This window comes from Paramormyrops kingsleyae, chromosome 10 (genome assembly GCF_048594095.1).
Source record: "Paramormyrops kingsleyae isolate MSU_618 chromosome 10, PKINGS_0.4, whole genome shotgun sequence".
NCBI lineage: Eukaryota > Metazoa > Chordata > Actinopteri > Osteoglossiformes > Mormyridae > Paramormyrops > Paramormyrops kingsleyae.
Genome location: NC_132806.1, coordinates 31,645,703 through 31,673,607, shown reverse-complemented (window position 1 = coordinate 31,673,607; position 27,905 = coordinate 31,645,703). Strand labels below are relative to the sequence as shown.

At 39.9% G+C, this 27,905-nt stretch overlaps 2 protein-coding genes across 2 annotated transcripts in view; one reads left to right on the top strand and one right to left on the bottom strand.

Annotated features, from left to right (window-relative positions):
* Nucleotides 1-27,905, top strand: part of ctnna1 (catenin (cadherin-associated protein), alpha 1) — a 62,794-nt gene that overhangs the window by 13,089 nt on the left and 21,800 nt on the right. Inside the window, exons 7-9 of the mRNA XM_023819526.2 lie at nt 280-483; nt 24,369-24,449; nt 25,011-25,163. Of these exons, the coding sequence (XP_023675294.1) occupies nt 280-483; nt 24,369-24,449; nt 25,011-25,163 (438 nt within the window). The remainder of the gene's footprint in view (nt 1-279; nt 484-24,368; nt 24,450-25,010; nt 25,164-27,905) is intronic.
* lrrtm2 (leucine rich repeat transmembrane neuronal 2) lies at nt 17,128-23,050 on the bottom strand. The gene is made up of 2 exons (XM_023819527.2): nt 22,250-23,050; nt 17,128-21,592 (listed from the first exon to the last, which is right to left on the bottom strand). The coding sequence occupies exons 1-2, from the start codon at nt 22,251-22,253 to the stop codon at nt 19,959-19,961; spliced, it is 1,638 nt and encodes a 545-aa protein (XP_023675295.1). The 5' UTR covers nt 22,254-23,050; the 3' UTR covers nt 17,128-19,958.

Below are 27,905 nucleotides of genomic sequence, written 5' to 3'. Positions count from 1 at the left end.
GGCTCGGCACGCTTGCTTTTTGCCATGTGACCAGGAGCGTAAAGAGCAATTGGATTGGTGGAGTGTCATATTTGCGCACACTTGCCAACAAAATAAATATTTATCTACTGCCTCTTCCTTCCTCTTTCATAGAAAGAGGGATAATCCACTGTAAATGTTAAATTATCAATGTCTCTCAGGACTCGCTGGGAACAAATTGCTGTTCAGAATATGTAATGAGTTATTCGTAATGCAAACGGCTTCTCTGAAAGTCTTTACCCCACCTTCTTCCTGGTACAGAAACAAATCATCGTGGACCCTATGAGCTTCAGCGAGGACCGATTCCGCCCTTCCCTGGAGGAGCGATTGGAGAGCATCATCAGTGGGGCCGCCCTCATGGCCGACTCGTCCTGCACACGCGATGACCGCAGGGAGCGCATAGTGGCAGAGTGCAATTCTGTCAGGCAGGCGCTGCAAGACCTGCTCTCAGAATACATGGGCAACGTAAGTCATTCTCAGTCTGTCTTCCTTCTCCATGCAGTCTCACGTGTTTGTCTCCCAGAACTCGCACTACCAGTCTGCAGTTTCAGGTGCAGTCCTCTAGTGAAGCTCAAGCCTGAATGAAACCGCCAGGGGTCTCTCTTTATACCCTCAGTTTAACTTGTGTATATAAATACGACTCCCGGGTTTTGTTCAAGGGCCGTGGTATGTCATTGGTGGAGAATCTCTATTTTAGACCCCTTGTTAAAATGTAGCGCTCCTACCACTTTTCAAGCATTGCTGATTTGTGCTCAGCCCTTTATACTTGTGACTAATCCTGCAAGAATAACTCAAGATGAGTAACCATTTACTTTAGATCAGTTTCATACTTAGTGTTTTGGCTTACCCATGGAGTGATTTTATCAAAAGCCCTCTATGCGTATTGAGAGATCAGCTTGCTCATTAGGGGGAAAAAAAGCTGGATTTGGTATAGAAAGCACAGCTCTTTGCAGTCTCTGGTCAGCCTGCAGGCACCTACGGGGTAACGTTTGTCACCTTGTTTTTGTGCCTAATTGGTTTTAATTAGTTTTTTTAATTTTAATTTTGATTTTGTTCGGTGAAGGACTGGCCTCCCATATTTCAGGTGTTGAGAGAGCTGCCTTATTTAAGGCATATAACATTTTGCAGTTTTATCACTTTGCCAGATTTTACAATCACCGCATGCTCATATTCGGCTCCTTGGTTTGCAGCTGAAATATGAGGTGCAGTTAGGAACCTTCTGTCACATTACTATTGGGCTTTTTTTTAGTGTTACTTGCATATTATGTATTCTATTAGAATGCTACTCAATGCAGTCTGAGTAAAGCAGCTGCAGTGATGACCATAGTCTGCCTGTCATGCCCATCATAAGAACTTCAGCCTGTGAGAGCAATGTGGGCACATTGAAGATGAGATGCTCCGGCATGCTGCTGTATAATACTAAGTAGCTAGTTTATTAGGTACCCTGCCTATTATTATCCTAAGGCCAACTCCAGACAGCAGATCATGTGATTGCTTACTGTAGGTATGCAGCAGCAAACATGGTTTCATTATCGTTTTGGCTAACTTTTAGCATGGCTAAGATGCATGCTGTAAATGATCATTGGACAACCAGCTGTCTTTGGTGAGATTTTCATGCATTACAATGTCTAGAATTTACAGAGTATTGTACTATAAAGTAAAAATATTGGTAACGGTTGTTCCATAAGTAAAAACGCCTTGTTAATGAGAGCTGTCCATGGAGAAAGGTGAACAGGAAGGTCGCAAATGGACAAACTAAGCTTTGTGCTGTCAGGCATTTTGTTTACTCTGGTTCTAGAAGCAAATGTGAGTATGGCACAATATTAACTAGGGGTACCCAATAAACCGGCCATTGAGTGCATGTACTGAAGAATTTTAGACTTTCACGAAGATGCAGCTTGTATTCAGTCCCTCTAAACTTCGCATGCATTTTAAGTGAGATGTAAGATGTTAAGGCCCTTGAATATCCCCCTTCCTGTCCTCTGGAGATGGTGGTTTACTGTGTCTATGGTGCTTAGCACATGGGTATTTAAGGTAACATTTTTGTTTATTCGTGTACATTGGATGGCAGGGATAGAAAGAGAAAAACCCCAAAATGGTTGTACTGGAAGACTGCCCAGATACAGCAGAGTGAGTAACTGCCTCCAAGTTCATAAGTCCTTGATATCTCCATTGGGTTTACTCACTCTTTTGGGCTGTCTTTAACTGACCCTTTAAAAGGTTTTAGATTATAGGTTTTGATTGATTACAAGTAAATGTTTGTACTTAAGCGTGTTAGATGTAAAGTTTTAAGTCGTTCAGTGTCTGGAGTGAAAGATTTAGAAATCCTTGTTTAAATTTCCACTCCACTCATGTTTCATCTAGGGCTGCATAAAATCATTACCTGCTCACTTCGTTAAATCAAGTAATCAACTAATCCATGGGTTGGGCCAAAAGAAACAAAAGTGCAAATACTTTATTTAAACAGGTATTTAAGGCGATTGTAATAAACTTCATACAGTGCAGTCAACCTCTATCTGGCAAAGTGGTATAGAAACAAAGATCTACTGTCTTCACCATAATTAGCTTGCTAACAATTGCGTATACCGCAGTATATGAGATTTTAATGGTATATTCAAAAACAATCCTGTTGACACATTTTGTTAGCTGTTTTTACTATTGATTTACCAACATCCTTGAGTAGTTCTTGCAGCCGTAGTTTGAGCCCTTCAAAGTTAATTTATCCCATTCTGTAAATGTGAAGTTTTGTATACAGCAGTCAGTTGATGCGCCTACCATCTGTACCCTTAAATTGGATTTCAAGTAAAGGCCAATTTTAAGATGATTGATAAAGATGCTATGAAATGTGGAGATAGTGAAATCTAACACTTAAAAAAAAAATATCCATTGGCAAAGAAACACCAGACGAGTACTAATTGATTTAATAGTCTCCATTCATCTTCTAGCCACTTATTTTGATCAGGCAGCACTTCAGACAAGGCTGACAGGCACCATAGACAGGATGCTGGTCTGTTTCAGGGCACATGCATAACATTAATGCATACATCATGGGCACAGAAAGATTCGAACCCGTTCCCTGGAGATGTTAGGTGACTGCTACCCACTGACCCACCCTCTAACAGTCGCACCTTTTCAGTTTCACACGATCTGGTAGTCTCTGGATGGTTTCGAATATAAAGGTATATTGTCTGTTTATTGGTAGTGTTATGAAGCATATTATTCCTTTAGTTTAGAAAATGTATATACCTTCTCAGTCACATGGTTATTGCCACCAAGATCCATATCTATCTGTGTCTTGAGGACTTCTGGAAAGAATTCACTGCCTGAAGTATTTTATCACCACATAGTGTCCTATTTTTGCTTTTGGCTTTTTTCAGTAGTTTTCTGTACTAATTTATGACCAGTGAATTGTTCATCCCAGTCCCTAAAGGCATAGAAGACCCTGCCGATGTCTTACCTAAATGTTGGCATCACCTCTACCTAAATTTATATGAAGAAAACAGTCTAGTAAATCACTGCTAAAGTGTGACGCAGTGCTGTGCTCTTGCTAGGTGAGTTGCATTCATCTTGACTGTAATGAGTTTCATGCACGGTAGGTTTTCAATATGCAGAAAAGCATCAACGGCACCATTTCTTTAATTTCTAACCTTTTAAATTTGAGATGTCAGTTCTGCTCCTCTGTTTTGGGCTCGCTATGATCAAAATGTAAGGGCTTGGACTAGGGCTGCAACTATTAAATATTTTAGTTCACATTTGGCGTTTTTTGTGGACCCAGCATTTATTTTTGTTTGTTCACTCACTAGTGTTTGTGTTTGACTGGGGCCACATTGCCGTCAATGTGAACTGCACGAGTTTCAGGGGGCTACAGTACTTGGGTATCTACCCGTCATTAACCAGGTATTCAAATGTTTGTTTTTTTTTAAAATATATTTGAATATTGAATATTTTCTATAGCACTAGCTTGGGCTTAAGTGCTGTGACTGGTCTCCCACCTTCCTGTAACTGAGCAGAACTTCCAGTACACTTCATGCTGTCATTTCAGTGTGCCTACTAGCCTGGGACCAGAACCGTATTTCCATAATATCTTTCCCATTCTTTTCCCTATGTATTGATGCATAAACTAGTTTTTATTGTGCTGCACAAGTGAGTGATAAAATGCTGAATATTTAGTTTAAGCACTTGTAGTTGTCACTAGGGCTGGGTAATATGATGATATCGGTGGCATCTGATAAGTAACCTGGTGACTAATTGGTAATCGTCAGGAAAATATATTTATTTTTTTTTTTAAATCCACAATTTTATTATATAAATTAAAAATATGGGGAAGAGTGAAGAATGCTGTGGACTGAGGGCCACAAGTTACCAATGTTGTCGCCCCCCCCCCCCCCCCAATTTTACCACTGCCTGTTATCTGGGGGCTTATCCATGTTTTGTTTTCATGCTTTCATGTTCTTTTACCTAAAGTTCACTGTTTGTGCATGCTCCTGTGGTATTTCTGTATGTGCGTGCCTTTTTGCAGAATTGACACAGCAGTTTGTACTTTATTCTCCTGCAAATTGGTGCATTTTAACCTGATGAATCTCTTGTCCCCACCAACCCACCCACCCCTATCCTCATCGATCGTTTGTGTCCCGAGTAATAGTTGGGATACACATACTTCAAAACGTGTTTTCCACATCCTTGGCCTTTTTGTGCCCCCTGACTTCTGATATCACTCTTCAAGCAGGATTGTCTGGCTGCAGCATCCGGGTAGCACTCCTGAAGTTTGCCCCCAAAGGCATTCAGTCGTTTTCAACTTGCCTTTTGCAGATACCGTTGACTTCTAATGACGGAAGATCCTCCATATCTGAAACATCTGTGTTGTTGCCTGAGCTCCTGGTGTCCTCTGTCCACCCACCCATGGCACTTAAATTGAGCACATTCATAAAATGCTTTCTGTCTTATGAGCCTAGTCAGCCTTTCTACTTTAATGCCCTGGCATTTCTAACATGGATGGAAGTATGAAATCTTTTTTAAAACCTCTAGTTCAGTGGTTCCCAACCTTTTTTTAACTCACGGCCCACACAGCCAAACACATATGTTTCCGTGGCCCACTGCAAAAGAATTTAAACGATCCCGCTTTTTGTGTCGGGTTAACTAAGTACTCGGAAGCAAGGCTGTTAATTGTCTTTATTGAATAAACTGGTAATTTATTTAATTATATATCAAATTATGATTTATTTGATTTTGACTAGACATTTTTTATTATATTAACAATATTACAATTTCTATTAATAATAATTGCCGGCCCCCCTGCAATACCGTCGCGGCCCACTAGGGGGCTGCGGCCCACAGGTTGAAAACCACTGCTCTAGTTCATTGTGTCTGATGTTTTGGGCCTTGTGCTTATTGAGCAGATTGTCTTCTCACATGTCTCATTCTTTGGCATTAAAAGCCAGAATTTTTGTAATTTGTGGTATCTGGACACGTCTGAGCCTTGATACCTGCAAATGTTCATATTTCTTCAAACTGATACATTTTTGGCGGAAGACCTGGTGTTTGTATAATTAACATTTAATTAGCACCATTGACCATCCGTTATCTTATCCCTTGAAGGGTATTTATTTTAAATTCCAGAGATGTTTAGTATGTAATGTGGTTTTCAGAATGATTTAATTGCATTAACTTAAATTGAATATTTGTGGTGGAAATAGCTATTGAGCAAGTAACTTGATTACATGTCTTGATTTCTCTCCCCCCCCCCTTCCATTTTATGCTAATTGATACCGCTCTTCATTTGACTTGATTGAAGACTTGATGGTCTTATAACCCTTGTTCCCTGTGTGGAATGGCTTGCAAGATTCATGGGTAGCATCATTCACTGTGTGGTTAGGTGATTAAAAATCCGCCAAATGCTCGACTAAAAGTTTCACCAGCTGTTAACTGCAATATTGTCCAGTCAGGGCTTTGGTTGCTGTCTTCCACTTTAAACGGAGCATGCTGGTTGCATAGCAACAAGCCCAGCAGCTTTTTCTTTCTCCTCTGGACCAGAGTATTGTGTGTGTCTTTGGGTTCTGTGTGTGTGTGTGTGTTGCATTTTATAAAGTTGCTATGTGATGAAACAGGCATGTGCAGGTCAGATACTTAATCTTTCACATCTCTTGATACCGTCACCTTCTGCAGCTTTAACCTGCATTTACTGCAGTGTCTGTGTTGGTGACGGTCTGACATTGCTGGTAGTACTAATCGCCAGGGACCGCTGCATCTGCCTGCAGGATATGAAATGGAGCAGCATTATACCTGGTCCTGAAGCAGCGGTTCTTGCCTGCAGAGTGTGTGTGTGTGTGTGTTTTCGTGCATAAGGAGCCTGCATAGTGTTTTTGGAACATCTATAACATTGCATCCATCCGTCCATCCATCCTCTGCAACCACTTGCTTTATTCAGGGTCGCAGGGGGTCTGGACCCTATCCCAGAGGCCACCACCCCATCACAGGGCACCCTCCTGCAACATTCATCTACGCATGCATACCTACGGGCAATTTGGTAACTCCAGAGTGCAGAGCGAATTATTTATCAGAAGTCGGTGGGCACACACAGGTCAGAGGTAGAAAAGGTGTTAACCACAGCATGTTTTGTGGGCTGTGGGGGGAAGGAAAAGGAGGACCCGGAGGAAACCCCATGACGACACAGGGAGACCATGCAAGCTCCACACATGGAACCTGGGTGGAGAGTTGAACCCTGGTCCCAAAAGTGCGAAGTGACAGTGCTGCTAACCACTGCACCACCGTGCTGCCCAGTCTGTGATAAAATTTTCTCCAGTTCCTCCTGTTTATCTGTGTTTGGGTTGGAACATGCCCAGCTGACAAACGGTGCCGTTTTCATGCCGTGCCTATGGTGCTTTGGGACCCTGTCATGGGCAGCCCCTCCATGCTTCTGATCAGCTCGCTTTATGGGGTCGCATGAAGATGTCCTGGGGGGAGCTGCTGCCTTTTATTTCTGTCTTATCCTTAGAACCATCCTGGTTGTATGAAACAACACCATGGAGGCGTTAAAGGATTCCATTTATGGATGTAAAGATGCCAAATGACCGAGAACTGAAGTGAAAGTAACTGTCTCCTAATCTTGTTTTAATATATATTTAAGTTACGTCATACCTCTTGAAGAAAATTTAATGCCACTGAGACTTCTGGAGTATTTAAGGCCGCTATAAAACACGAACCTGTCACCAGCAAGCTGTCAAATAGTTTCTCAGCCTTGGTCCTTGATCTCACTGTGTGTAAAAAAAAAAAAAAAACCTGCCTTTTTGATTGGTTTGCTGGCAGGTGAATGAGAGATGGCTCCCATGCCCTAATTATAGAGGCAGAGAGGCATTTCTTCTATCAGAAACAAGTACTGGTGGAGTGCTGACACTTTCCCTTTCCTTAAGCGGTTCCCAGGAATAGAATTACTGTTAGTTGTCCATGTCTGGCCTGATTCAAGTATAACATACAAATACACCATTTACATGTTCTCTAGCATTTTCTTGTTTACATTAAAATGCACTTCTTGGGTCTTGCTTATCAAATGTTAACTTGAAGTATACAGTATTGCACTTGATCATATAGATGGCCTTGTGCTTGGTTTATCAACCATCAGTCCGCGGAACTGTGGCAAGGAATGCTGTTCGCACCATAATGAGTCACCCCACAGATGCAAACCTGATTGCCACCCAGGTAAAATTTGCAATATATGGCGATAGAGCCTGACCGTGTATAGCTGGGGGTTGGAACAGCCGAGAAACCATGTTCTCGGGCTGCAACTCTGAGATGGATAAGTAAAGATTCAAGCTGAATGACTAATATAAACTTGTTAGCACTGAAGCCCATTTGTGTGTTAAACCAGATTTCAGTGGCTAAAAACTTGTCAAATAGCATTTCCAGATGTCTGACCTGACTCGTGGATTTGAGCACGCTAACATATTGAACACACATTTTTTTCACCAATATAGCCTCTTTCTTTGAGCCAGTTAAATGACATTTGGCATGCTGCAGTGAACAGCAATTTCATCTAACTGTATATTGGACACAAGGCACAGATTTCAGCCAGGATAGCTGTCCCCAGGGAAACCTGCTTGTTAACATGAAAAGCTGCCTTCAGCCTGTGGCTAACTAGTAGGTACCTAGAGAAATGGTTTTTCTGTCTGTGTCAGGTGCTGGAGTAGGAGTAGCCATACAGCAGACATGGGGGGGGGGGGGCAGCAGGGGATGCCTACTGGAGAAGCTCTCTGATCATCTCATTTAACTACATGTAAAAGTAATTGCCAGTAAGATTTAACTTGAGCCACTTTGCAGCTACTTGAAAATAGGATTTATTCTTCTCATGAACTGTACTAGTCCTGCAGCCCTTTTCTCTCTGATCACTCAACAAATAACATTGACTGGACACTTAACTGTGACTTGGTGGTTTGTGCTCCCAGCACGAGCAATTAAATGAATAGTTTTGCTTGGAAAAGTGAAATACATAGTGCTAAAAATCAATATTTTTCAGCCTTAACATGCTTGGCTTTCCTTTCATTGTTATTTCCTCCTCAATCCAAAAGTCAAGCATTCCTATGAATTTTCCTAAGCCAAAATGATGTTAGAGTAATTTTTGAGTGTTCCTAGAGAGAGAATAACCTGCCTAATCACACTAAATGCATAAAACCTAAAATAACACTAATGTATTACACTTGGAGAAAGCAGGAATGAGAGAAAAACACAGTATGTAACATAGAAAGTCTAGGTATAGTGTAGCTCCGCTTACCAGAATTAAGTCATGCGTCGCTTGGCAACAGGGATACATTGAGAAATGTTCGGCGCCTTTTGCCATTGAGAAGAGTATGCTTACAGAAACGTAGATAGTATAGTCTAAGTAATAACTAGAGTAAATGCATAAACCAGTAAGTTATGTGTTGTATGTGCTATACTTTTATATGACTAGCAGCGCAGTAGATTTTTATTTTATTTTTTATAACCAGCATCACCACGAACACTGGTGATGTCATAGCGGTCGTAAGGCAGCACGTTGCAATTGGGGTTATAGTCTATTAGGACTGCCATTGTATATGCTGAAGGAAGTGTAGATACCCCCATCTAACTTTTCCTACAGTACAGACATACCATAGTATACAGTATTTTTAAAAAACACACTTTGTAATCTTTTGAAGTTTTGAAATCTTGGCAATAAAATTCACCGTGGGGTGCTCCTAATTTTGTTGTAAGAATTTCATAATGCCATTGTATGCTGTATTCTTAATACTGCCCAAGCCTAACAGCTCTGAAAAACTTTTTTACAGTTTTTATAAACTCTAGTAGTAAAAAAAGAAAACTGTACCCATTTTCCTGCATTGCTGATACTTGTTGAAATACATCTGTCGTCTCCTGGTCTGGTAGAATATTACTGCTGTACACGTGACCCACCTGTCGCCGTCTGCATCCACGTACAAATGTAGTATCAATACAAGATACATGCATGTGGGAAAGAGCATGAGCTAAGCTTTTAAAAAGAAACCTTTTCAGAGAACAGATTCTATGTATCTTCAGATTGGATGGTTCTGGTTGAAGATACTACCATTAAAAAGTTGGAATTACTTGTATAGGGCAAGATGTTTTAAAGGATTAATAAAGACCAGTTTTATTTTAGTGGTTTGTAATATGGTTTAAGCTTTATTTAAATTTTTGGGCAGTCAGTTGTTTAAAAACCTTCAATATTGTGTGCAGTGCGTGGTTGAGTTTGGTAGGATTTAATGTTTAGTGCAGGGATTTGTAAGGATTTTAACCCTGGTATTTTCAATGCAGTAATACTTTAGGCTCTCAATCTAATATGGATGGCCTTGGGAATTTACATTGTGTTGGTCCTAAAATGTCTTGTAATTACATTTAATAAATATCCAGAGGAAAAGAATGAATTGGCTGCAAACAGATAAACGAGGCTGGGAAAGATTAATTGCCACAGAGCCCAAAAAACAAATTTCAATTAGTTTAGATGGTATAAACATGGTTCTGCCTGCTGTCAGACAGCCAACCATTTCAAAATATGCATTAAATACATCTAGTTTCTCAGACTGAGGCATCACTCAGAAACATGTGCTTGGGTAAATACTAAATATTTGCCTTTCTGTCAGTGTATGACAGTTTCCTCAGATGTTTAAGCAACCTTCATTCCCATGTTCGACTGTTTTCTAATGTGTGTGATTATTTTTCCTTTCACCTCTGCCAGTGAAGGTATGTCAAGTGTTGTGGATCCTTCACTGTTGGACTTTAGTACGTTCTGCCGTTTGGTTCTTGCCTTTTAAGCAGCTGCGTTGTTTACTACCTGGAATGGAATGAACTGACTTGAAATCCAAATTACATGCTGCTGTTCCAAAACCATTTGCATTCATTTATAATTAATGGAATGTGTCTAATCTGCTGGTAACTTGTTTGCTTTTATTGATAATAATGAAGAACAATAAAACTTTATTCCTTGTGGGGGACATTTTTATTCAAACTCATGCCCTTTTCAGAAAATTAGAATTTTCAAAATTTTCATTTTACTGCTGAACTGTGCTGCTTTTATTTTTGAAATTTTCTGTGGCAATTTTGCTCCTTCCGTCCTCTTTGTAAAAGAGAGCATAGGCCTATGCACATTGCTAAACCGATATGTTCATTGCATTCTGTGTTGCCAGAGTGGGACGGTCTCCGCTCAGTCTGACAATTTGATTGGATTGTACAGATATTTGCAACTGAATTTAACCAGTTGTACTCACTGAAAATTAAGACATCGTTTTACAGTGTGTTATGTAGTTTCTATTGGAAAAGTTAATATTTTGCATCAAATATCCTGTTTTCCACAGATGCACTCCATACTGTTACAACTTACACAATTGGAAAAATAAGTTAAGCAACCTGAAAAATATTGCTTTATGAAGGTCTTATTCTTGCAAAACTTGTAAAGGTTTTGAAAAATGCTAAGAGAGAATTCACCAAGTGATTGACAGTTTATATAATAACTTGTGAATCTATGTAATGTTTTATAGGTTGATAGCAAGAATAGATTTAATTGATTGTGACTGACGGCCAGGAAACATTGTATACTGTGTTCAAAACCAATCTAATGTGCTATATTTATGTATTTTGTGAGCGTATTGTGTGTTGAGGAGCCAGACTATAATGGGGGGGGAAAGCTCACATTGAGAGATTTAAGATTGTGTTAAGTATTGTGGTATTTATAAAACAAAATTAAATTTACCCAAAAAATTATAGCCAAAAGCATGATATTTACCAACAGTCTCTCAAATAAGTTGTTGCTGTGAGATGTGGTAACAGGAAGAAGCGTCCACATCACTTACTTTTGCCTGGTATCATCTCTGACATCTAGAATATTCTATACAGCAGAACGATAATGTATTTTGGTGACCTACTCTTGTTCACTTTTCTCTTCCTCATTCTTTGTTTTTTGTTAAATTTCTCATAAATGCGCCATACTGGGTTTGACAGAAAACACGAAAATGATTGGCTTGAAATGTGCCTGCAGAGCTCATGCAGTAGTAGTAGTGATAAACTTTGCACTTTTTTTTGTTAAAATGTGTTGCATAATCTTCTAAAGGAACTAACATAAAAATTCCAGAGCATGCTTAGTTTTGTTTTTTCTTTTGGTTAGAAAAAACATGTTTTGGTGTGACTTAGCTATTATAGTTTTTCTGAAGTGACAATCGCCTATGAATATCGTGTGGTGCCGATATTACAATCGAACATCATGCAGGCCTACTATTGAGGGTGACACGGTGGCACAGCGGGGAGTGCTGTTGCCACACGCCACTTCCATGTGTGGGGTTTTCATGTCCTCTGGTTTCTTTTCAAGGTCTAGAAACGAGTGAACTGGAGTGCCTAAATTGAATGTCAGTCAGTGGTTGGCATGCACACGCACTTGATATAGAGAGAGCTGGAAACAATGTACAGGCTGCAACAGAATGCAACTCGTAGCTAATCGGGAGGAATTTGAGTGTTTTGCTATCCGCATATTTTTGGCGATATGGCCAAAAATTTTATCACGATAATGTTCATATCGGTCATCAATAATTATCGCGATAAAAGTTGTCATTATTTCCTCTCCGTTTTACTCCTGATTTAAAATTTAAGAAACTATATGGTTAATCATAGTTAACCTGTCTATCTTCAGAACGTAACAAATGCTTGCCAAACAGTAGTGTTGACCAAAATGACATTTGCGGAACAATTTGCTGTATATTCTAACCTCACTAGATGGGGCTCTTGGCTCAGAAAAGCACTCAAATCATACCCAAAAGGAAGCCAGAAGCGCCACGTGTACCGAGCAGCATTTTGCATTTGACAAGTGCGAGAGATGAGCAGGTTGTTAGTCATCGGAACGCTGCTGCTGGCATTCTTCCTATCTTATTTCTCTATGGATTATTACTGCAGGATTTCTCATGGACTGAATTTTTCTATGGATTTTCCTTTTGGATTTCGCCGGATTACCGTTATTTAATGGGTTGCTTTGGACTTGCTTGCTCTCCTGGTGAGTTGCCGTTGTTTTAACACTTTTGTCTGTCGTCTGCCTACTTGCCCTGTTGCATTCTGTTTTGTGTTCAGTAAATCCCCCGATTTTACAGCTGTGTTTGCACTTGTGCTGCATTGGCAGTCCTGACAAGTAGTCTCAAAGTAACCTCATTTTGTGATACATAGTGTGGCCAGTGGCATGTTGTCTCAAATTATTTCAGACCTCCTTTGAGCACTTGGCATATCGATATCGTGAAATTTTATTGCGATAATTATTTTATCGTCCAGCCCTACTGCATATACTGTGATGTTGTGCATAAGCATTTAGAGATTCTGCCATAGTTGTAATTAAGGGGATTGAACAGATTTCCAGAAATTACCTTGACCTTGTTTTGAGACAGCTTGTTGCTTATTTTAGATCAAACCATTACATTGACTAGTAGTTTATGGTTGGTATCTGCAACAAAAGAAATACTGACGTTCCCTGGGGACCTTTGGGAATCAACTTCCACTTGCTGAAATAAATAGCCTATGAAATTTAAGCAGATGCTCAGAGTAGTATAACAAAATTGTGAAAGTGACTTTTTTTTTAGTACATCTATCTAGGATGAGACGAGGTGCGATATCAACATCGCGTTATGAGCCTGCAGAATTGTCACATCACACGGATCATGATTGACCATCAATAAGTTACTGACACTTTTGAACTCTGTCATAGGAAACTAACTTGGCAAGCTTTGAAATTTAAATGATTGTTCCTTTTCCTGATTATCTGGTATGTTAACCCTTTCGGGACAAGCACATCGTCAGCGATGCAGCGTATTTTTCACGCCTATTTCAGTTTATATCTTGCTTAAATCTTTAGAATCATGAAGAAGAAAAAATCCGTAATCTCTTTTCAAAACGTCCATTGTCGGAAGTATAAGTTTTTAAAATTAGGTTAAATCGGCAAAAAAGTAAACCCTGTCACCTTTGTTTTACCTGCATCGGCGGCGTGAAGTACTGCCCTCACCTTGAAGATCGCTATTCGCATTCTAAATAGCCGCATCACGCATATTCAAATGACATTTGCATGTTAATTTGATGAACAACGCAATGATGAAACGCGATCCAGATACATCCCCATCAGCACCATAAAAGGGGGGGGGGGGTGGGGGGGTGGTCAGGTGTGAATGGTCATGCATACAAATGAGAGCTCCTACATATCCAATGAAAGGAGCCAGAAATAGTGAGTTAGGTTTTTCTTATTTATCCAACTGAATGTTGCAGCTTTAGTCATCTTCGTGTAGCCAAGACTTTGCTGATCAGTTATCTGGGGTCAAAACAAACTGGCACCATTGCTTACTATGTACTTTTATAATGTTTCTGCAAGTGTTCCAAACTGCATTTTGCAATGTCTATACTTTGACGTCAGATTACAAACTTAACACAAATCTGACACATTTACAATGTTCATTAAAATTAAGATGAGTGTAATGCCAATACAAAAATATGAGAATTTATTTGTCATGAATTAAGTTTGATATTGAATGAAATGTGTGACCATGCCCCAGTCAAAGTGTGTTCCCTACCCCAAGACCCCAGAGGGTTAAAATCAGGTTTACCGCACCTGCTCTAGTATGATCTCTGCATACACACTGTAAACATTTTTCTTTTTGCTGTTGGACAGTCATTCTGATCTAATTTGTTTTCCTTTTGATACAGCAAGCCTCATTTTGTTTGTGCAGCTAGATATTTTTTGGTTCAAATGAATTTGATCAAAGACTCTTGGTTTCGACAGCCTTTGTCCTGAGAATATTATTAACCTGAATGAAAGCAATGTAGTTCAACACCTTATTTTGGTTTTTAATTAATCTGCAATTTTTTTAAGACGGGGAGTAGAGAGATATTGGCTGAGAGTTTTAACAGACATAATAAACAAATCAACTGGTCACTAATAAGTTGGTCCTAGAAGTTCCAAGCAATATATTCTAGTTTCTTTGTAGTTCTGTAGGCCTGGTCACATTGCAGCAAACCAAAATCGAGCATGTTGTTGGTGATATGTGAGAAATCTCCTGATTTTTTGCCTTTGGAAAACATCCTTTTTGTGTCCCATCTTTGAATATCACCTGGGGCCGCTTATGTCTGTGATATTTGCATATAGGTTTTGTGTGATCGCATTTAAAGTGTGTGCTATTTCTTGAATGAGTCATGCCTACATTTTAATGTCCAGCATTCTAATTGAATCCAGTACAGATTTGCTTTTGGATTTGTCAGGTGCAAGCAGTTTGCCTCATTCTGGCAGAAATTGTTGACGCTAAAGATGTTCTGTATTCTGGACCCTGTAATGATTATTAGGTTTTGCTTGCGGTAACTGGGTGCTTTTAACAAGTTTAAGATTCCATGCCCTAGATTTTTAATAACTATTTTTATGTCCTGTTTGTGGTAACTTATTCTGCATATTTCAGTTTCTGTGAGTAATATTCTGTTTCTTCTATATAGAAGCATTTCCATTTTTGTAAAGTCAGTCCTGATTGAATTCTTTAGCTGAAGCTATCCTTTTGAAACAGTGGGACTCAATGATGAGCTCAGAGGAGAAATGTCTTATGCTGAATGCTGATTTGCAATCCAGATTAGATGCATCAAGGGGATCTGCCAATTCATTAGCATAATTAAAGATGCACAGTTAAAAGGTACCTTTATTCATCAGAGCTTTAAAGGGTTCTGCCTTGTTGCAGGCTGTGACGAGGGCTTGTTCAATTTTCTCACACTGCCAATAACCATTTCCATGAGTCATTGTGCTCTTGCAGCAAATACACATTTTCTTTCTAAGGAAGAATGATTGCTCCAGTAGTCTTCCAAGATTTCATTTATCAGAATTAACTCTACCCATAATTCAGGTTTTGTTAAATGTTATCTATTAATAGGCTCTTCTGCTTTGAATTTTTTTTTAAATTTGATGTGAGAAATGTGGTGCCATTTATTAACCTTGCATCATGTACTATGATCATGGCAGCAAAAGACCTTGAAATACTGCTGTCACTGAGTGTTTTTCAGTGACCTTGAACTTCAGATGGGCAGTTAATGGCTCTTAGCTGCATAGATGCTTTGATCCCCTTTCTTTGGGGGAGAAACCTCCACTGAGAGGACTGGGTGGTAGATGGCTGCATCCCCTAAGAGGAATACTTTCTCTTGTAAGCTGTGAATCATCGTGAGAATCAATATTGAGAGGGGAAAAAAAAACATGCACTGGTTTCCTGTTCGATCTATGGTGTGTGGTGCTTTTATCACCTTTGTTTCCTATGGGTTATTTTTAGGCTACTTTATGAAAAATAGGCACATCACAGATGAGCATCAGCATTAGAAATTTGTACAGCTGAAGTTTTATGGTATGACAGTTACTGTTACATATTGGTGACTGGTGAAGTTCAGTTGACAGCTTGTACTGTAACACTGTCCTGCACGATCAAATCCTCATTTCTTATGCTTGGGCTGGTAGTAGTATCGAGGTCTATGTGATAATTTACTATGAGTATTTTTTGATCTTCTAAGCTAGTGGTCTCCAGTTGTACTTAAGAATACATTTGCCAGACCTGGTCTCTGAAGATTTGTTCATTGGATAATAGTTAAGTACATGAGGAATTTCTTAATTTGGATTTCTTGGCTGTTTTTGAACAGCTGGCTTTGTGACATTGAAGTACCGGAGGCCACATTGATTAACGTAGCTGAGAATAAAAACTGTTGAATTCATGTGCAAGCAATGAGCACATAATTTAAAGATGGCTGAATATAATTAACATGAAGGCAGTGAATCACTTAAATGCACACAAAGATTCGTGTAAATGAACCTGAAGGTTGTGCAGATATGCAGGCTGTATGCAAGTATGACATTTTGGCAGTATCTAAACTCCTGCCATCTTTATCAGTGTGTGGAAAATGCTACGAAGTGGAAGACAAAGCTGCATTTAGCTTACTAAAGTAAATATTTTGTATAACCCTGGCAGAAGGATCTCATTGTGCCATACGTTGATATAGAGTGCAGTCAAGTGTAGTATCAGTACATACGGCTTTCTCTGGAAATTGAGTTGTGTAGATGTTTTGCACTCTCTCAAACAATGTTGTATAGTTGCTGTACAGGAAGTAAGCTCGCAGAAAGCAAACATGGTTAATGGATCAATCAAATTTTGACCCTTGGATATTGTCTAGAACCTGGCCATCCGTGGGTTTAACCCTAACCCCAACCCGTTCTGATGTAAACTGACCTCATAAAACCAGCCTATAGACCCTTGTTCAGATGTCGGCACACCCTGGTATTGCACAGAGAATTGGCCAGAATTAATGCTTGGCTCTGAAATAGCCAGTGCTTTCTCTGTGCTATCCAGTGGCATGATCTCGGAATGGTGTGGCATTGAGGCGATTCTGTCACTTCTTCCTTTGGTGTCTTGTCATAGCATTCCAGCATTAAATAGACTGAGAACCTGTATAAATACCACCACCCCAGTTGTGACAACTATACTTTAGAAGTAACATGCAGTCAGACTTTCTACTTCTGTATTCTAAAAGTGCTTTCAACAGCTTTTCACTTTTTTTTTTTTTTTGCACCAGTTAATCTAAGCCAATATCAAATCATTTATAATGACTTAACTGCCAGACTTGTGCAAGATCAGAAACTGTAGTCATTTTTATTTAAAAAATATATGTTTTAAGGAAAAAAAATCTTCAGTTAAAGCCACATCTTTTGTCCACTATACATATATGAAATTGTACATATTACAATACAAAAGGAAAAAGGGGGGAAGCATTCTTTTGGACCACAGCGTAGTGAAAGTAGTGCTTTCAATGGGTTTGTAGGCAATGTGGGAGAGCATGGAGTATTTTGACACGCTGGTAAAGTGCTTTCATCATTTTTTTCCTAGCAACAAGCGTACCAATCATTGAAGGGGATTACCAAACTAATCAGAATTAGTAAAGATTTTAATAGGAATCATTTACTGATAAATTAATACCTAATGAATTTTGACTGCTGAATGCTTTTTCATCTGATACATTTTTCAATGGATTACTGAGAAGCCATGGTAGAATGTTTTAAAGGCATGAGTATAAATCATTTAACCATGTTGGGTTTTGCTATTAATTCTGAGTGTTGGTAGTGTGCCTAAAGTCAACTGCACAAGTGCGTTTTCTCAATAATCCCATGATCTCCCCCTCTGTGAAAATGAAAACACTACCAACGATGTAATATTTAAAATGGCTGTCTCATATGCGTTACCCATTTTAAAGATCAGGATTGCTAGGGAATGTGATGTCGCACTTCACCATGGTATGGATACAGGTGAAAGGAGTGCAGATCGATGTAAAATTCTACAATTCATGTGTTGATCACTTCACAAGCTGTTGCTTTTAATAGATGCCAGATGTTTGCTAAACTTTCTAGAAATAAAATGTTTAACCACCAGTCCAGTTCATAACTTGTCCAATTCCAAGCTTTTGATAAATACAGATGTAAGGCTTGTCCAGTCTTTGCTGACCTCAGCTGGCACGTACAAAACTCTTGTCTGTCATTTGGGAACATGCAGGGTATGTAGGGGAGCAGGCCAGAGCTGCAGCACATGAGGAATATTGCGCATAAATTTCTTGGGGAAATATTTGAAATGGCCTGCTGTTTTTGTAAATACCATGACTACCATGTCAACCTATTCAAACAGCTCTCTAGGTTTTCATACGAATTGTATACTAATTAGTATCACTCTTCATAATATGGCTGTCTTATTTAGGCAGGTATTTTAAGTAGTCGGGGATTCGGTCAAATTACAAATACTGGATATATCATGGACTTTTGGGGGGGGGGGCTTTCCCTGTGACTCTGTGAATTGTCTTAATCTCTCTCTCTCTCTCGCTCGCTCGCTCGCTTCTGGAAAAATTCTGTGCAGATTTTGTTTTTATATCTCCCCCTAGAGGCCACTTTTTGTCGTCGATTTGCATTAACGCGTGCTTCCTAGAGCATGCATTTTCTTTTTCTCTATCAAACATGTATTACAATATTCCATTACTGTCCATATGGTTTAAATGTAAAGTTATTAGTGTAATCTGTGCTCTCCTCCCCCTTTCATTGTAACTAATTTAAAAGTATAAATTCAGTTGAAGCCTACATCCTTATCCTGAAGACCACAGACCGGCAGCTGCTTTCATTTAATGATAGACACCATTCCGTTTGGCACAAAGTGATGGCTCGTCGTTCAGGATGAGTCACCTGTACTGCTGGTGCTTCTGGGAAACTGAAACGGAATCTCTAGTCGGTAATATATAGTTTTTATATATAAAATTCAACATTGCCTTGCAGTGTTGGATTAATGTGTTTAAATGGGTTTTTTCCCCCCCTTTGAAGTACAAGACATGGAACGTGTTTTTTTTTCTTTTTTTTTTTTCTTTTCCTTTTTTATTGGAGGTAGCCTGTGAGAATGTGTTCAAGCGGTGCTATGCCGTGACACCCCTCAATTAGAGATTCTCTAATGGAGATTGTTCAGTTATTTAACTCAAGGGTGTCATTCCTGTCTGCCCCTCAGGTACTGTTTGCGGCACTGAAAATTCACTGAGCCATGACTCTTAATTTTGGTACTGCTTATTCCAAATTTAGCATTTATCTAGGTATACTGGCAAATAATACAGGCTTATATATTCATTGTGGTTATATTTGTGGAGAAGAGGGAGACACCTTGTTTACTGGTTTTAAATTGAACCAGTGTGAAGATTTCTTGTAGCTGATATTTGGATCAGTGGTTTCATAAATAGCATTTTGCTCCCACTGTGCTAGAGAGCTACGACATTTTGGCAGAATTAATACTGTGGCATATTGGTCATTTACCTTTCCCAGAAAAAGTGCTAAGCTTTTGGATTTAAGAGGTGATGGAATTAGTTCTAAACCTGGAAGGCTGCTTATTGGCTGGAGAGGTTCTAAATATCCTTGTTAAGTGTCATTTGTTAGCTGCGCAAGTAAGACTTGGGCACTGAATTGACCTGTGAATACTGCATTGTCTGATCAGATCATAACAAAAACACTTCCAACTTTAAAGATTAAATTCAGTTTTTTTTTTCTTTTACCGTGTGTAAAGATTAAAGTATTACCTCTTGTGGTTGGCTGACTCCTCTTCATAATTAGGTTATTTTTGTTACCATATATATTTCTAAGTGACATGGCATGTCTTCAGTTTTCCTTCTTGATACCAACAAATGTGTATTCATATTATAAAAATAAATGTGTGAATATCAATTCACACCTGTTAACTTAATCTGAATCTTCTCGAACTGTAGAAGATGGCCTGTATTCAGCTGCATCGTACATCTGCTTCCAAAACATATGTTCAAAGCCAACAAGTTGGTTTTTAATATATACTGGAAAAATAACAAACCAACACTATTGTTTGGAATGGCTAAATGGGAAACCATGATCTGCAAGAATAAATAATAGTTCATACTTCACACTCTTTATAAGGCAGTTGCTGGCACTTACACTGCCCGTACCCGTTAATTATGACGAGGGCACCCTCCTCGTGGCTGGGCTCATACTCATTATAGGGCACCTGGGTGGCCAGGTCTGCCATTGGCTGTCGCGTCTGAGTCCTCATCTGTCGGCGATTCTGAATTGCTGAGCAATGTCGGATTCGCCTCAGTGTTGGGGGGCAACACTTTCTGGAGATGTATACCACAAAAATGATGAGAAAGAATGAAAACAATAGGGCCATAGTTCCAATTAGGACCCTCTGGGTGAGAACTGTGTTGTCAATCTCTGAGAAGTCGTCTGTCACGGATGCCCACCCGACTGTGGTGGTGGTGGTGGTCGCAGTGACAGTCTTGGGTGGCTGGGTGGCAGTGGTGGTAGTAGCAACTGTAGTAAAGCTTCCAAAATCCTCTGCATAGAAGTCCTGCGTGGGCGTCTGCATAATTCCAAATAGGGAGCTGGTGGCTTCCTGGGGTGACGTGACCTCAGGAGAGCGGCTGGTCGGCAGGAATGGCGCCGAAAAATTTTGACAAAGCTGAAACCCATAAACCGCATCCAGTATTTCCTCACCCTGTGCATACTCTGGGCTGTGGCACAATATAGAGTGTTCCCACCTTCCCTTGAATATGCTCAGCCAAGTAGCCAGTGAGCAGATCCCTTTGGTACATTCCCAGAGGTTGCTGGAAAGCCCAATAGTTCCCAGTGAGTGCCACATATCCAAGGTCTGGCTGTCGAGGCTTGTTAGTTTGTTGTTATCCAGTAGCAAGATCTTAAGATTGGGTAGAGTCTCAAACACATCAGAAGTCAGAGTGCGGATCTCATTTCCAGTGAGATCCAGCTTCTCCAAAGTTGTCCAGGTCCACTCCATCCCACATGTTAAGTTGTTGATTTTGTTCCACTGAAGGTAGAGGACTTGAAGGGCAACCAGTCGGGGGAAGTGTGCCAAGTTGATCTTGGTCAACTGATTGTGCTCCAGATGGAGTTCCCGCAACTTAATCAGGCCTGCAAAGCCATTGCGAGCCAGACTTCTTAGCCTGTTGTTGCTAAGGCCCAAATACTCCAAGCTGCGGCAGTCCCAGAAGGCCCGTACGGGAGTTGTACGCAGGGAGTTGGAGCGCAGGTGCAGTATCTGGAGCTTGCGCAGGCCATGGAATAGCTCTGGCTCAAGAGCTGTCATCTGGTTGAAGGAAAGGTCCAGGATCTGGAGATTAATGAGGTGGATGAAGGTCGTGTTGGGCAACTTGGTGATGCGGTTGGAGCTCAAGTTGAGGTCCTTAAGCTTGTATAGCCCCTGAAATGCATCCTCCCTCACGGTGCTTATTTGGTTATGGTCCAGGTGGAGCCACGTGAGCTGGCTGAAGCCATAGAATTGATCAGCGCTTAGTTCTGTAATGCTGTTGTGCCGCAGTGAGAGCCCCAAAGCCCCCCTCTCCACACCATCTGGGGGGGCCAGGAGCCCCTGTGTGTCGCAGTAAAACTGCAGGTCCTCACAGCGGCATTTCTGGGGGCAGGTTGTGCATGACACAGGGATCAGGCACAGCAGCATGCTGATCGCAAAGAGTGCCGCTGGTGCTGGTCCTACGAGTATCCACCTTGAATGGAAACCTGGGTGGGTTTAAACACAACAAAATAAACTGGGTGGGAGGAGAGTGGGCATCTAATTCCTGCTGGGAACGATCCCAATGGAATATTAAAGCTGTAATTACGGTCGCTGTCTGTCAAATCTGTGACCCATGTATTTCTGTATGCGCAGACACTAATATACACATTTTGTGTTTGAATGAATACCCCATGTAATATACACGTCCCCCCATGTCTCTAAAGGAGCATTCATTCATTCCGGCTTTTTATCTAATCCTACCATGGTCTTTCTAAATGCAGTTTGTAGATTCAACAGATATGTTTAATTTAGACAATCATTGGTAAGCCCTTGTTTTCAGTCTGGTTATTTGAGCATTGTGGTACACACTGCCACCGCGTACACACACCCAGAATTAAGCATGTCCTTGGGATGCGTTACTGTGAATTTATCACGATCCTGATGCTATTTAACATGATAAATGCAGTGTACATCTCTCTAAAGCTGAGGATTTTTTTTACATAGTACACAGATTATGGTTCATTTCTGTGGCTCTGGATGAAGCAAACGCGTTTAAAATGAATAAATTAATGTTAGGAGCTCTTGAGGTGTTATCTTTAGTCCACTCTTGCACTCTGTTTTCTATTCAGGTCCAGACCTAGCATATAAAAGAGCTAACTTACCCATTCTTTTCTGCACATCGGAGGCTGCATTCAACTGTTTTTCTCCGCAGACACTTTGAGCAGCCAGACGGAAAAAAAATCAAATGAACAAAAACCCTTTTGATAAAACACAAAAGGAATCGTGATCTTAAATAAAGCAATGCTGGATCTCCACAAATGCAACAAAAGGAGCAATTCCATGACTAGAATTTTAATCTTATATTTTTAATCCGGTTTCTTTTGAGAAATTAGGAAAATAGATTCCCCCCCTTCAGTCTATAAGTTGATCTGAATCCATCACAATCCTTGTGCGTTTTTGGTTTTTCGTCCCTCTCCTTTGCTACTGCAATGATGTCAGCTCAATTGGTTAATTGAAGATCAAGCAGTCTCCTTTCATGACTGGGGGTCTGCCTTCGCATAACTTGTTGATGGCAGTCGGAGACCCTTCTCGCAAATCTTGCTCCTTGTCGCTCCGTCAGCCGTGTCTGTATTGAGTTCTCAACACAGAGGATAGTTGCTGGTCAAAAAAAGGATAAGGAAAGAATCAGACAGGCTGTTCGCTGCTTTTGTTGCAGGCACGCACTGCTACAGAGTGGTGGCAGGCTGGCGTCGATCAGTGATGCAGTTTCTCTCTCTCTCCCTCTCTCTCTCGTGTGCTCTCCCCCAGTCTCCCTCCCATTTGCGCGTTCTCGCTCATTCTCGTCTGCTCTCTTGCTATTGCGTGGTCTCCCCTGCTCTCTCCTGCTCGCTCTCGCTGCATCGCTCGTCTGCTTGCTCTTTCCCTCGCCCCCTCTTTCCCTGTAGCTTTCTCACCCGCTCTCCCTCCCTTGCTCTCTTCCTCTTGCTCTGTAATGCTCTGGCTTGTTAGCTTACTTTATGCCTTGCACTCTTGCTTACTCCTACTTGCTTGTTTGATGACCTCCTCTCTTTTCTTCCTCGCTGGTTTCGCTGCCCCATCAGAATGTTTTAAATGCTGCAGCTTGCTTTCTAAATTTGGCAGTCTCTGTACATTTTGTTCATATGGAAAATAGGATTTGGGATGATATATGCACTGTGTACAGATAAATATGGGTTATTTCTTTGTAGTTAGTTTCTGGTGAATGTCACACTTTGTATTTCAGTTACATGATAGCTAACCTTTTTGCAGTCAATTATAGGGGGGGGGGGGGTATATAGTAGATAAAGCCTTATGGGATTTGGAGCCTTTGATCCTGAATTTTTGTAAAATATTTGCTTAATTTGAGGCTTTGAAATTCAGACAAATAGACTGACACACATTTGTATTGCATAAAAGCATAAAGTGATTATCTTGATAAAGGCACTGCATTATGTGGTTGCATTCTTTCTAGAACTTCTTTTTGGGACAAGCTGTGTGCCTTCAAATTTAAAGCATTCAAAGATCAGTGACATTTGACAACTTTCTTTTCAGGTTTTTTTTTAATATTATGGTGTTAAATTTCTTTAATTTGAAAAGTTTTCCAGCCCATATGTATGCTTTACCTTCATGTCAGGCAAAAATGGCTGAAATGTGTGTAGGTGATGCTAGAATTTTTGGAGTAGGTAATCCCTGTCATTTTCTTGCTTATTGGCATGATGCATAATATGGCCCTTCTTTAGAAATTGAGATGTTTCAATATTCTGATATTATGGGGCGTAATATCAATTGAAGTAAAGTGTTGCACTGTTACAATAAGCTTCTGCGAAACATAAAAACTTCATATTTCATATGCTCAAAAGAAAATTGTATTGCAGCTGCCATGAATGGATAGTTGTCTCAGTACCACTTGTGTTCAATGGCAATAGTTCCCAGTTTACAGATGCTTATCTTTCATAGTTTCTTGGTGATATTTAATGTGTGTTGTGGGTAATTTTTTAATTTCTCTTAAAAATGAGATGCCTACTTACCTTAACTATAAAACACAAATGTAAGCTTCCCATTGTGCAACCGTGCCGGTTCCTCTGTTTGTAAACTTATCTTTATTTTACTCATTTTGGGGTTTCTATTTAATTTACATAATTAGGGTGTTTTGTAAGAGAACAGGAATTTCTCCTGTGGATGTTGTTTGAACTTCCCCAAATCCCTAACCCTACCAGTTGCCTCGGAAAATGTAAGCTACAAAATGCTATTTTTCACTTGCAGGCTGGCAGAAAAGACAGAAGTGATGCCCTGAACACAGCCATTGACAGGATGACTAAGAAGACGCGTGATCTACGCAGACAGGTCAGGTTCCTTTCCTTACCACGTATTTCTCCATTCTTCTATGAAGCCAAACTCTTCCACTAAAAGGCTCATGTCAATGGTTAACAGTGTTCTACCTAGAACCACATACATGCAACTATCTGAAATGCTGTTTAACATTTAAAAATTAACTCTAAAAATCTAAATTGTAATGTGCATTAATTGGAGGTTTTGCTAATCTGTATTGACAAAAGATTCTCCAGAATTGGAAGCAGGAGTTCATTTCTAAGTGATGGCTGTGGAAAGGATTGATGCTTCCATTTTCTGTATTAATGGCTTTCAATATAAATGGCTACCCTGTGTCTTACATTTCCAAAAGAAGACATCTATTGCCTGTTACTACATTGTAATGTTAATGTCGCTATAGATTTAATTGATCGAAGTGTCTCCTTCAGAATTATGGCCAGCAAGCTGACAGATTCTTCAGTTCAAATTTTAATGTAGTATTCCGTATTGCTCTAAAAATCACTTTTAAAGCATTTTGGATTTTTTTAAGTAAAGCTTAGTAAAGCTGTGTATCTGTCTTTACTTTTATGTTCTTAGCTGCGCAAAGCAGTAATGGACCATGTGTCAGACTCTTTCCTGGAGACCAACGTCCCACTTCTGGTCCTGATTGAAGCGGCTAAGAATGGCAATGAGAAGGAGGTGAAGGAATATGCCCAAGTTTTCCGAGAACATGCCAACAAGCTCATTGAGGTGAGTTACCTTGTGATTTATTTAGAAAGGCAAGACCCCCTCAGTTAGACATTAAAAGAATTGGGGTTTTAATCTGCTTGAATACCCTTGAAATACAGGTGGCTCTTGTACTTTTTGCAACTAATGTGAATAGCAGGATCTGATCAGGTCTGCTAGGTTAATGGTTCCAGTGTGTGTTTATAAAATCATATTGCCTATTCATGGCAACAAGGCAAAAAATCTCATCTCTTGTAACATTCAAACATGAAATGTGATCGTCATGTCTTGTGATTTAGTAAAATTTCCGTACAAATTCTGCCATAGCAATCTATACAATACATTTCATTATTCAAACCATACAGGTTGACTTCAAATTTAGCAGTTTGCTGTTATATGTAAGCAATATTATCTGAATGAAATCATGTGCTATTTTGGGCAGGCAGACGGTACATGTCAAATGTGTACGGCTGGTCAGTTCCGTGAAACAAATCTTGTACCTACCCAGGGGAGTCCAACTTCATTGCCAAAGGTTAAGTGTTGTCTCAAGGGAAATGGTTCAATTTTCTCAACTGTTTGTATCCTATTTCCTGTTGACAATGGAAATATAATGAAATGCTATGTACTGGTCAGGAAATGGCTTAATGTACAGCGTGTTGTCATCGTACATAGTCATGGAGTTGTGGCAGGATAACTGTAAATTGAGCTTCTGTTCCTCTTCCACCATTGTATTTTTTCCTAGACAATGTTCTTCATTTAAAACATTTTGTATTGGAGTCTAATGGTCAACTAGAAACTGACACTGTCATTAGCCATCCTCATTACCTTTTCCCCCATGTCTTTCCCCGTGGTCCCAGTAGAAAAATGCCCTTTGTTGACATTTGGGAGTGACCACTCCCCATGGGTGCCTGGCCTTCATTTCAGTGCCAAGACAGGAGTGAAAGCACCAGTTAGACACTAGAGTGGGACTGGATTAGTCAAAGAGCCCAGAGTTCTGCCCCAGGCAGAGGAATTGGCAGTGGCATTATAGAATGACACAACAATTGTTGAAAATGCCTCACTGCACTGCATAATTGGAACTGACACCATATGAAATTGGAACAAGCTAAAAAGATGAAATACAGCTACATAGATGTGATTGTTGCTAAAATAAGAATTAGTGTTTAAATGTGTTGCAGTTTTTTCCTGTTTTCGGAGGTAAACACGTGCTATGCTTCTGAAGGACATTCTCTCCTTCATGCATGTACTGTATGTCAGTCTGTGTACATTTATTCATAAATGGGTAGTTTGGGCACCTTGGCAGTAAACACAAGCCTGCATGTTTGTATCAGTGCGCTTACTTCACCATACATGTTGACTCGAGATGTAGGGATGGCTTGGATTCCTATTACTAATCAGATTTAGTACTTGAGTTGATGGTGCATAAATCATCTTTTGGTAACAAATGGATCCCATTGAAATGATTTAGCATTTTAAGCTTGGTTTTAAAGCCTTGCATAATACATGCGGCTAGAGTGCTGTTGGGTTTCAAAATCTTATTATGCTGTTTACTTCAGGTTCATCTAATGAAAGGAGTTTTTAGGGTAATTAACTGATGAGATTGATAAAACCACAAGGATGCCATGTATTTTTTGTGTACTGTATTGCTAGTGTGAAGATTTGGCCTTATTTTTGTTGCAGCACGAATGAAATGCACTGTTGTGCACTTTTTAAGACTCACCTTTCAAAGAGCAGTATCAAGTTCAGTATTCATTTTTTTTTTTTTTAATTCATAGGGCTCCATTTTGACTGTGGTTTTGTGCTTAATACAAAAGAGGCCCCTGACTTTTATGCATCCATTTTCCAACTGCTGGTCAGGGTCATGGGTGGCCATTCTGTGCTCGATGGCTGTGATGGCTCTGCCTTCACAGATGCAAACCATTAAACACATTTTTTTAAATCAGGTTGACATTTTTGCAAGATTTTGGAAATTCTGCAAGATGGTGTTGATTGAGGATATGGGGCAAACCTGCGTGTATGAAAGACGACATTACCTACAGGTTCATATGGCCATATTCATTAATGAATATGCTTTTAAAATTCACATTAGATCGAGGTTACATTAGATTGAGTGATTGCTTTTGGAGACAGTATTCAATTTTCAGTAAAATGAAAGAGGTAGAATGGAACTCTGGCCAGCCCCATTTCTTTTGTGTAATATTTATGAAATGTACACCAGGGGCAATGGGAAGTGCTGACTGCCTTTAACCCCCCCACCCCACCCCCCCTCTTGCGCGGTGTATTACTGAAACACTGCTTCCGTGTGATTACTTTCATGGAAACTGCCAGTACAATATTATGTTAAACAGTTGAGCCTTAGCGCATGATGTGAATCTGTAGCTGTTAATTTTTGCCATTAAGTCACTTTGCATATATGTGTAAATTTGCTTTGGAACATCTGATTTTCCTTGGAAAAGTAGGCCGTATTCGTGACTGTATTCTGTAGGCCAGAATTTGTTTCAACTGCAATATTTTTGTTTTTGTGCTATATATGTTTTTCTGAAATCTGCTTTATTTTTTGCAGTCTTCCCATGATTAACCCAGGTGTTTTTAAATTTTAATTTGAGATTGGAAATACATTTGCAATATGTATTGAATGATAGTTCACATGCACGTCACGTATGACCAAGACTGAAGGGTAACTAGTTTTCAGAAAATGAAGCCTTTGGAGTTTCCACATGATTCTGTGTCATTGTTGCCCATGGTTCCCAGGCATCTGAAATATAT